Source organism: Panthera uncia (assembly GCF_023721935.1).
Source record: "Panthera uncia isolate 11264 chromosome C1 unlocalized genomic scaffold, Puncia_PCG_1.0 HiC_scaffold_3, whole genome shotgun sequence".
Lineage (NCBI taxonomy): Eukaryota > Metazoa > Chordata > Mammalia > Carnivora > Felidae > Panthera > Panthera uncia.
The window spans coordinates 18,371,210-18,381,948 of record NW_026057584.1 but is presented as its reverse complement, the minus strand read 5'-3'; the positions used below and the strand labels follow the sequence as shown (position 1 = coordinate 18,381,948).

General features: G+C 55.8%; 1 protein-coding gene across 5 annotated transcripts; it reads left to right on the top strand.

Moving 5' to 3' along the window:
* Positions 1-912: 912 nt before the first annotated feature.
* On the top strand, positions 913-8,962 carry DNAJB2 (DnaJ heat shock protein family (Hsp40) member B2). 5 transcript variants are annotated; one of them, XR_007454276.1, is made up of 10 exons: positions 1,191-1,361; positions 1,644-1,749; positions 2,401-2,510; positions 3,598-3,651; positions 3,824-3,946; positions 4,670-4,762; positions 4,998-5,100; positions 5,291-5,361; positions 6,676-7,671; positions 8,016-8,962. XR_007454276.1 is itself a non-coding variant. In XM_049614845.1 (10 exons), exons 2-10 carry the CDS (start codon positions 1,685-1,687, stop codon positions 8,024-8,026), a joined length of 837 nt encoding a protein of 278 aa, XP_049470802.1. In that variant the 5' UTR covers positions 1,196-1,361; positions 1,644-1,684; the 3' UTR covers positions 8,027-8,962. The 5 variants fall into 5 exon arrangements, 3 of the variants coding, with proteins under 3 accessions (XP_049470801.1, XP_049470800.1, XP_049470802.1); XR_007454275.1 differs by having other exon boundaries at positions 6,676-7,807; XM_049614845.1 differs by having other exon boundaries at positions 1,196-1,361; positions 6,676-6,882.
* The last annotated feature ends 1,777 nt before the right edge of the window (positions 8,963-10,739 follow it).

Below are 10,739 nucleotides of genomic sequence, written 5' to 3'. Positions count from 1 at the left end.
GCTTGGGCCAATCATGATGCCAGAGAGGATATGTACTAAGACCTAGGGATACTATGCACCACACCTCATCTGACTAACAAACAGCCCTAGGCGTTACCTGTACTCAGGTAGGAAAATCTGAGTCCTCAGAGGTTTTGCCAAGCCACACAAAAGTGCCAGGTTGCAAACCCAGCTCTGTCTGTTTTTAAGACCTTGAGGTTTCCTGGTGGGCTATATTGCTGGGCTGTTATCTCATCATGTTGGAGCTCTGTGAAGCCAGGTATTGGGCCATATTCTTCTTTTTACAGCCTGGCCGCATCTACTGTGTAGAAGATGTTCAGTTAACACTTGTGCATTGGCCTGGATATCAAGTAGCAGCCAATTCTGGAAAGTTCTCTAACTCTCCAGTGAGTCCTCAACCCAGGAATCATTGACAAGGTCTACATGAGATCACTCTAGGAGAAAAAAAACAAACAAACAAAACAAAACCAAAACAAAACCAAAAAACCAAAAAACCACAAAAAAACCCCAAAAAACAAAAAACAAATTTTGAGCCTGCAGAATTTCCTTTTCCTTTTTTAAAAAAAATTTGTTTTCCTTTTACCTTTTAACCCCAACTCCCCCAAATGTGTCAAAACTGTCAACAAGAGATTCCAATCTGTTCGTTATTTAACTATGCAAAGAATATTTTTGAACCCCACTACTGCTCCCGTACTCTAGTGCAAAAAAAGACACAATTTCTGTCCCGTGGAATTTACATGCTAGTGGGGGAGGTGAAATGTCAATCAAAAAATCAAACAAGTAAGTGCTGACTTGTATCTCTGACGAGTGTGATGAAGGATGTCACGAGATGCTGACAGGCAGGTCTGACCTACTCAGAGAAGTAGGTGGGGCAGCCTGTTTTCAGGACCTGGGGCGGGAGGAGGGGGAGGATTCAGGCCCAGAGGGGGAGTCTGTGAGTCCTTGAGGTGGTGAGTAGCCTTCGATCATCGAGCCTGTTTATAGGAAAGCGACAGAGGGACCACGGGCCGGGTGGCTTGTTTGCCGGCGAGTGCGTCACGCCTGGATGCAGCCGGCCGCCAGTCTCCCGGGTCCGGTCCAGGGATGACGTCGCCCGGGTGCAAGCCCAAAATAGCCGGCTCCGCCCCCATCTCCCGGCAGCCCCTGCAGCAGCCCCCCGCCTCCCCGCCCCCTGGGTGACAGGCCGAGCCGGCCTCCGCTGGGTCTCTAGTAGTTTCCGAGCCGCTGACGCATGCTTGCGCGCACAGCTGGGCCGGGCGCGTCCTACGCAGCAGCCGCGAGCCCGGCGGCCGGTGCCAGACGGTTCCGGCGGGGGGCAGGGGCGGGGCGCTGCAGGAGGCCAGGGACTCCCGGCGGAGGAGGTGCGGGCGGGGGGCCCCGGGTCAGGCTGGGAGGCCCCGGTCCGGGCTGCTGGAGTCAGGGGGCTGCGATAGGGCTCCCGGGGCCTGGGCGCCGAGATAGCCCGTGGCACCGGCCTGCGGGGGGCCGATAAGGCAGCCCGAGGGAGCCTCGTCACCGGCCCCGAGCAGAACCCAGTGGGCTCCGCTTCCCGGCTGGGAGCTGTTCCCGCTCCCTCGGGGGGTCTCCAGCCCCAGGGAGGGGCCCTCGGTTCTTTCTGCCTGACTCCTCCTCCTCTCCTGCAGCCCCGAGGAGGAGAGGCCCATCTGACTACTGACGAGTTGCCATGGCATCCTACTACGATATCCTAGACGTGCCGCGAAGTGCGTCCGCTGATGACATCAAGAAGGCGTAAGTGCCTCCGCTGCGCATCAGAAAGTCTCTCACCGCCGCCCCCCCAAACCCCAACACCGCCATGGGGTCCTTCAGGAGCCTTGCCGCGAGAGAGCTAGGGCCTTAGAAAGGATTGGGGGAGGGTTCCCTCTATAGTGAGGAAGAAGACCCCTGGAAGAGTAGGGGAAAGCCCTTTGCAAGAAGTTCTGCTGGGAGCTGCATTGTGGGGCCCTCTCCAGTGGATCCCGCCTCCCCCCTCCCTCCTACCCCAGTCCCAGCCCCTGGGGGTCGGCTTTGTCAGGATACCTGCAGGATTCACAGGTCCAAGCCCTGTGACCAGGAGGGGCCCTGTACCCTCCATGGCAACACATATTTCTAACTTCTGCAGCCCTAGTGCGCTCCAGGGAGGGGTTAGGACTGGGGCTTTCTCAGGCTTACATGATCATCTGCTGCTACTACAGTCCCTAGCACTGGCTGCAGAGGGGAGGGAGAGAGAGAGGGACTCCTTAAAACGTGGCAGCAGAGGCGGCCCCGGGCTGCCGGGGTGGACACTATCTGAGTGGGGAAAGGACCGTGGCGGACTAATGGGCAAAATGGGCCGTTCTGTTCCATGGTGGGAAGTACTTGCTTTTGTCCTCTGACCCACCCCTCTGAAACCACTTCCTGCAGGTATCGGAAGAAGGCTCTACAGTGGCACCCAGACAAGAACCCGGATAATAAAGAATTTGCTGAGAGGAAGTTCAAGGAGGTGGCCGAGGCATATGAAGTGCTGTCAGACAGTAAGGGCCAGGGGCAGGGCACCCCCATTTCACGCCCCATCCTGCTGCTTCCCAAAGCCATGCTGCCACCTCCTGTCTCCTCTGTGCCTTTTCCAACCTGGCATCTAAGTGCCCCCCCCCGCCACCTCCCTGTGGGGACTCGGGGACTTTTTTCTTTTTTGCTTCAATTCAAGTGAGCACCTGCTACGTTCAAAGCACCCTTTTATTCTTTCCCTGATGCCCTGTGCTCAGTGTGTGCTCCCCAGGGTCTGATAGCTGCAGGATGGGTCTTGACAAAGGGAAGGGAGCAGGGCAGGTAACCTACGTGTGCCGAACCTCCTTTGTGCCAAGCACCGGTGGGTGTGATCTCCAGGAGTCCTCATAGCCATCCTGTGAGGCAGGATCTATCACCCCCACTCTACAGGCAAGGAAACTGAGGCTGAGAGAGGTGAAGTAATTTACGCCAGGTCACACAGAGCTGGAATATGAATCCAGGTCTGTTTTATTTATTTCTTCATTCAAAAAATATTCATTGAGTGTTTATGGTGCTGGGTCCTTGCTGGGTATTGGGGAACCATGGAGGACAAGCAGACACTGTTCTCATCCTGATGGGTTTATTCCATTTTGGTCCAGAAGACCGACATTAACCAAGGAAGTACACAGACAAGAGTATTCTGAAGGAAAGTAGCAGGGTGATGTTGATAGGGATTAATGGGCACCATTTTTTGTTACAGTGGTCACAGAAGGTCTCTCTGAGGAGGTGACATTTAGGCTAAGCCCTGATTAATACCAACAGTAGTAATTATTAGCTAGCATTTATTGAACACTTACTGAGTTATCAGGCACTGTGCTAAGCAGTTTATGTGGATTATCTTATTTAATCCTTGCAATGACCCTGTGAGGTGGGTGCTGTTATTGTGTCCATTTTACAGATGAGAAGGAGCCACTGTGTGAAGAGCAGGCATTGCTAAAACCTATAGCCCGCGTCCCCTGTGCGCCCTGCTACCTCCTTAGCGTCAGTCACTGGGAAGACCTCACAGGGTCCCAGTCTGGAAGGGGAGGCCATCATCCCAGAGGGAGGGAGAAATGATCTGGTCTCTTTTTCCAGAGCATAAGCGGGAGATCTACGACCGTTATGGCCGGGAAGGGCTGACTGGGGCAGGTAGGTGGAGTGGGGGTGGGGAGGGATGAACGCGGCTCATGGAAGAGAGAGGGAGGGCAGGTTATTGCAGTGGATGGTCTCTTGAGGCCCCTGGTCATGCCTTCAGTGGGGTCCCTTGGCTCAGGGTGAGATGCTTGCTCTGAGCCCCCTCCCCATCTTGCCTCTCCTCCAGGAACTGGCCCATCTCGAGCGGAACCTGGTGGTGGTGGGCCCGGCTTCACCTTCACCTTCCGCAGCCCCGAGGAGGTCTTCCGGGAGTTCTTCGGGAGTGGAGACCCTTTTGCGGAGCTCTTTGGTGAGTGGGCTCGGGAGGCCTCTTACCGGCCTGGCTCCTGCTCTAGGCCTGTCGTCCATCAGCCGGGAGGCCCTGAGGCAGGAGGCTGAAGGGGAAGCAGAATTCCGCAGACAGAAGATTTTGTGGGGGTGGATCCAGTGACAGCTGGGACAGAACCTTACACAGGCCTGAACCCACAGAGACTCGCCTTATTAAATGATAGTAACAATAATACATTGTTAGGCTTGCACAATAGCAACCGTGAAAGCAAGACTCAAAGCACCATGTGACAATAATAATGACATCACAAACAACAGATACCATTTTTTGAATGATTAACATGAACCCTGTGAGTTGGATCATTTTCTCTCCACTTACAGCTAAGAAAACAAAGGTACTTTCAGATAACTTGCTTGGAGTCACACAGCAAAGGGGACAGCCAGGACTCATAGCCAGGTCTGCCCGACTTCACACCGTGCTTACCTGCCTATACGGAAGGAACTGGCTGTCCCCCGTTCCGCTTTCCCGTCCCTCCTTCCTTCCTTTATTTTTTACTGTGGACAGAATTTGCCAGGGGTCTTTTCCATATATGATATTAAAAAGAAATTTAATTTGTAAACAAGTCCAATCAAAAAAGAAAAACGATCAGAAAGGCTTATCAGGTTACATTTCTAGACTGACAGGGTTCACACAATTTGGGGGACAAGTCTCTTTGCCGATTAGTAATCTGCTTGCTCGTTGCAGATGACCTGGGCCCCTTCTCAGAGCTTCAGAGCCGGGGTTCCCGACACTCGGGCCCCTTCTTCACCTTCTCTTCCTCCTTCCCTGGGCACTCCGGTAAGTGCTTTCCCTTCCCTGTTTTGCAAGCTCTGGGCCCTGGAACCCCTCATCCCAGCTCCCAGCTCATGTGTGAGAGAGAGGCTCAAGCCTCTCTCCTGCGTGTCTGGAGCCCTGCCTTCTGTCAGTTCTGCGGGGAGACCCCACAAAGGCTTCTGGCCCATGGTGACTGCGGCATGCCAGCTCCGTCCTCCCTCTGACAACCTCTCCGCCTCCTCCTTTGTCTCCATACCAGATTTCTCCTCCTCATCTTTCTCCTTCAGTCCTGGGGCTGGTGCTTTTCGCTCTGTTTCTACGTCTACCACCTTTGTCCAAGGACACCGCATCACGACACGCAGGTGAGGGCTCCTTTGGGACCATACCGGGCATAGGGGTGAGGGGGTGAGGGGTGGAGGGGGGGCGGCATACGACTAGAATGTCAGCTTCTTGTGGGCAGAGTCTGTCCTGTCCACTGTGGCATCCCAGGGTGTGGAAGGCACCTGCGGGATTCGTGCACGCTTGCTGACCGAACTGGGCCGTCTCTCACAGAATCATGGAGAACGGGCAGGAACGGGTGGAAGTGGAAGAAGACGGGCAGCTGAAGTCAGTCACAATCAATGGTGAGGAGCGGCTCCGCCACCCAGTCCCTGGCAGGAAGCCCCAGCCCCAGCCCCAGGCCCCAGATCCCCAGATCCCCCTTCCCAAACTGCTCCTCTCCAAACTCCTTTGGGGCAGGGAAGGAATGGCGGCCATATTCCAGACTGGCAGAATCAGAGAGGGGGCTCCTGGGAAAGGGGCTGGGGCAGGGAACCGAGGAGTCTCAGAGGGCCAGCTAATGACCATCGTCGTTAGTGGGTGCGTGGTGTTTGTAGAACATTTGACTATTTTTTAAAAATGTTTATTTATTTTTGAGAGAGAGAGAGACAGAGACAGAGAGAGAGAGGCAAGCGGATAGAGGATCTGAAGCAGGCTCTGCACTGACAGCAGAGAGCCTGATGCGGGGCTCAAGCTCACGAACTGTGAGACCACGACCTGAGTGGAAGTTGGACACTTAACCGACCGAGCCACCCAGGCATCCCAGCATGTTTTTAAAGTTATTTATGTATTTGTTTATTTACTTATTCATTTAGAGAGAGCAAGTGGGGCAGGGACAGAAAGAGAGGGAGAGAGAGAATCCCAAACAGGCTCCACACTGTCCGTGCAGAGCCCAGTGTGGAGCCTGAACCCATGAACCATTTGATCATGACCCGAGCCGAAGGTGGACACTTAACCGACTGAGCCACCCAGGCGCCCCAACATTTGACAATTTTGAAAGGACTTGTGCACATAACATGACCTCTGTTGAAACAGCCAGGGGGAAAGCAGGGCTATTGGTACTCGCCCTACTTTTCTTTATTTTGTTTTGTTTTGTTTTCACCCTATTTTTCATGGAAGGAGACTGAACCTCAGCATGGTTCAATGACCCTGACTCCCAAGTAGCCCCAAGCCCCAGGCTTTGTCCTACCTAGTAAGGGGCAAAGCCAGGCGTGACACTCAGAACGCAGGATTCCTGGGGTGGAACTCTTCCCACAGGAATGGGTTGGTCACCACAGCTACGCTTCCATAGCTCTGCGAGCCCCGTGTGCTAAGTATGCTTCAAGGGCTGTCTTATTTAGTCATCTGAACGATTTGACAATGCATACAGTGTCATCATTTCCATTTTATAGATGAGGAAAGGGAGGTTTAGGGAGGTTGAGTAACCGGCCCCGGGCAAGGAGACTGTTCGGACCTGTTGGAGCTGAGTACCTGCCGGTGCGCATGATCACCATGCTAAGTGCCAAAACGCATGCGGCCTGTTCCAAAGGAGGGGCTGGAAGTGGTCAGAGTCGCTGCTGCCTGAGGCAGCCTGGCAGGGTTCCCCTGGCCTGGGTCGCAAGTGGCTGTGATTCCTGCAGGTGTCCCAGACGACCTGGCACTGGGCTTGGAGCTGAGCCGGCGTGAGCAGCAACAGTCTGTCACCTCCAGGTCTGGGGGCACACAGGTCCGGCAGACCCCTGTCTCCCGCCCCTCTGACAGCGACCTCTCTGAGGATGATGAAGATCTGCAGCTCGCCATGGCCTACAGCCTGTCAGAGATGGAGGCAGCTGGGAAGAAACCGGCAGGTGGGCGGGGGGCGCAGCGTCGACGGCAGGGGCGGCCCAAGGCTCAGGACCAAGATCCCGGCATGGGGGGGGCTCCTGAGGCTGCCAGGGGGGACGCGACCAAACCCAGCCCGTCCCCGGAGGAGAAGGCCTCTCGCTGCCTCATCCTCTGATCACCAGGCCCAGACCGTCCTGATTCGGGGCCACCGGGGGTCCTGCTCACTGTTGGGAGCAGAGGGGCACGGCCTGGGTTGCCGGAGCCCTTCTCCAACTGCGTGCTCCCCCCGCAGGTCTCCCTCCCACGTCCACCCGCACTGCGGGGTGGACTCGGGATTTGCTCCGCTCAGCCTACAGCTGATAGGTCCCTGGCACAGCCCAGGGTGGGGGGGCCTCCGGGCAGTGGGAGGGCCTCCCAGGAGCCAGGATGCACTTATTCCTACTAGATGGGGTTTCTAAAGGGCACTAGTGGTGTGGGTCGGGCCTCTTGTGCCCAGGTCTTCTGCCACCTGTGTTGCTGATGACTTCAAGGAAGGAGGACTTGGCCCGGGGTTCTCTGAGCCGGAGTCGGCAGCTACACCGGGGAGTCTTCCTGTGCTCCCTGTCCAGCTGCAGACACCCCACCCTGGTTTCTGTGCAGCGTTGAGCTCTGACGTCTCTGTTGCTTCCCTTCTGGTGCTGCTGCTCCTCCCTCGCTCTCTTCTCTCTGCACTTCCCCACGGGCCGCATCGCTTGCTTTCATGCCATCTGGCTAGGACTCCCTTCTTCCTTCCCCAAGAAAGCCTCAGTGTGACCAGGAAGATGCTGTGGCCGGTAGGGCCATAAGGTCTTCTGGGGAGGCTAGCTGGGTGGGGCGGGAGCCTCTCGTCCAGAATCGGAACTGGAGCCCACTCCTCCTCCCTTCCTCTTGCTGCCTCAGCCTGCCCCAGGGCCTCGGGACTAGGCAGAGGTGAGGCCGCTATCCCTGGAGAGGTGGGATAAGGCCAGGGTGCCCCAGGAGGGAGGCCTAGGAGGGGACTGTGCCCCGTCCTGCTTCACCATGCATCAGGGCTCAGGGAGGAGCCACAGGGCTAGCCCAGGTTTGCATGCTTGGCCCCATCCTCCACGGCTTGCTGCTCACCATCTCTCCTGTCACCCCGCCCCCGCTCTCTCTTCAGATGTGTTCTGAGCTGGATGTCCCGGATCCAGAGCTGCTGCACAGTTCCAACAGGACAGCGCCCTCCCCTGTGCACTAGGAGGGGACCCTCCATTCCTCTCTCTCGCCCATGCTGAGCGTAGAGCTGGGCCTGGGTGGTGGGTGGGGGGCCGGGTGGGGAGGCATCCATAGTCTTAGCCTGTGAACTCTTCCCTGGGTGTTTGGTGCTGTCTTTGGGGGACTACAAGTCCCAGAATGCAATGCACCCTGCCTCATTTCTGACAGATCATCTGGGGGAAGCGGTGCGTGGTTGTGGAGCTGTGCATCTTGGGACATGTAGTTCTAGCCCAGGTCGGCTTGTCACTTGCTGTGAGATGGGGAGATCTTGTCATCTGATTTGACTCTGGCCGGGGTGGCAGGAATGTGGATGAAGGGGTAATGGACCAAGCTTCGGTTCCCCTGACACCTCTTGCTGGCACCGGGCTTACAGCGTACAAATCAAAGCGCTGTGGCATCTGGAAGAGGCTCTTTCCCTGTGGGCAGTCCTGGGTTCCAAGGAATAAGCCCCAAGCCCGGGTAGGATCGACAAGCGGGCCATGACCCCAGAAGGCTGATAGATGGGTGTGGGCAGGCAGAGAGCTTGGAAGGGAAGGAGTGTGAGTGAGTGTGTGTGTGTGTGTGTGTGCACGCACACGCATGGCCAGGATTGGTGTGTGTGGCGCTCTGGGCATGTTGCTGCTTGTATGGCTTCTTTGGCCTCTGACCCTGCTGCCCATCCTTTTTCTCCCAACACAAATGAGCTGCCTCTCCTCCTCCCTGCCTGGGGAGCCCAGGGGCCAGGGAGGGGAGCGGTGGAGCCAGAGTGCTAACCCTGTGACATTGTATCTCAGAGACCTATCAAAGCCAGCTGGGCTGAGCTCAGACAGAGGGAGAAACACTGGAAGTCAATAAAGCTGTTTTGAGAGCTCAGTGCTGTGCTGTATTCCTGTGTTCTTCCTTTCCAGGGTGGCCCCAAAGGGACCCTAGGGACCAGAGGGTAACATGCCGCCCCCCCTCCCCCCACCAACCCGCCCCATTGCCCAAACACCTAGAGGTCACAAGCCTTCCTAGCTGACAGCAGAAGTCCCTCTTTGACCAGGCTGCCCTTCCCCCGTACACTGTCGAATCTCCAGAAATGCTCACATTCTTCTGCCCTTGCACTTGTGGCCCTGTAAGTGGCTTTCCCCAGGCAGCTGTTGCTTCCCCTTAGCAGGGACCTGCCACCCAATGTGCTGCAGCACAGCCAGGACCAGACTAAGCTATAGCTGCATGTGGATGGCAGAAAGTAGCGAAACACGTCGTGATAACTTGCAATAACACACTCCTGAGGCCCATAGACTGAGCCCTGTCGGGTTCCCTTACCTCAAGGCCAGTGGCCAGTCTCAAAGGCCTGCCTTTCCCACATGGAGTGGCCCAAGTCCACCTCACCCAGAGTTCAGGCCCCCCAAACTCATCAGGGCCTAGGGAGGACAAAGCCAGGGATCTCCGCCTCCCTCCTCTCCAGACAACTTCGGAGATGCCCTTCCAGCCATGGCACAAGCAGCTTTCCCTTGTCAAGCAGAGCAGTGTGGCTCCCCAGCGACCCTCTCTCATCCCAGGAAAAGTGCATTGCTTCATGTTCAGTTGCCAAAGGGCTTATGCTGTATTTTCCTCAAAGCAAGGAAGCCACCTGCCCTGAAGGAGGAATTTAAAACCCCTATCTCGAAAGAGCGAATCTGCTGGAAGTTTGACCAAAAGCTGTTTTGCCCATTTCTATCTAGTCTTTGAGACTGGAGTTGAGCCTCAGCAGAGCACAGGTGAGGTGTAGGGGGCGCTGCTGTCTGCCTGCTGGTCCCTTTGCTCGCTGTGCAGGGCAGATATACGCCCCTGTTTTTCCTGTGAGGGGAGACAGCTTTGGCAAGGTTAAGAGGCCTTAATTCCCAAGTAGCTCCAGGCCCAAGGCTCTTTTTGCCTCATTTCTATGTCCACCACCTTCGTCCAAGGATGCCTCCTGACATGCAGGTGAGGGGTCCTCTGGAACGTACAGAGAGAAGGGTTGGGGGTGGGTGGAGAAAGGGAGAAAGTGCTCCCTGCCCTCAGGTGAATGCCTGTAGTGATGTCTCATAAGCCTGGTCTACAAGCTGCTATCCAGAGTTCAGCTACTTTTGCTTAAGTTGTGCTGGCACTTTGCCCGTACCACCTCGCCCAGTCCTAACCTCAGTCCTGCACGACGTACATCTTCCTGAGGCTGAAGGGAACAAAGCAGCTGTTCTAGAATTAAGAGAGGCAGTAAAGAGGTTAAGCATGCCCGGGTTCGACTGCAAACTCCACTATATACAATTTGCATTTCCTTGGGAGAGTTTCCTTCAGGGCTAGTGATTGAAGATTCAACAAGCTGGCGTATGTGAGCGCCTTGGAGAGAGGCTGCCAGCCACATGGGAAGCACAGCACAGAGAACTGCTTCCTTCCTGGCCACCATTCAGGGCTTGAGAACCAGGCTCTGCAGCCTGGCTGACCCATCACTATCTGCATCTCCTGCGAAATGCAGCAGGGCCCAGCTCCCCACTGAGGCCGGAGACGGAGTCTGGAAGCAGAGCCTCCGGAAAAGCGTAGGAGTCCAGGTTGCAGCTGCACACACGACACACTAACTTTATTTCACGTTGATACAAAAGTAGATTTTTCTAGAAATGTTCTCTTGTGCCAGAGGGAGAGAGTTGAGTGGCACGTG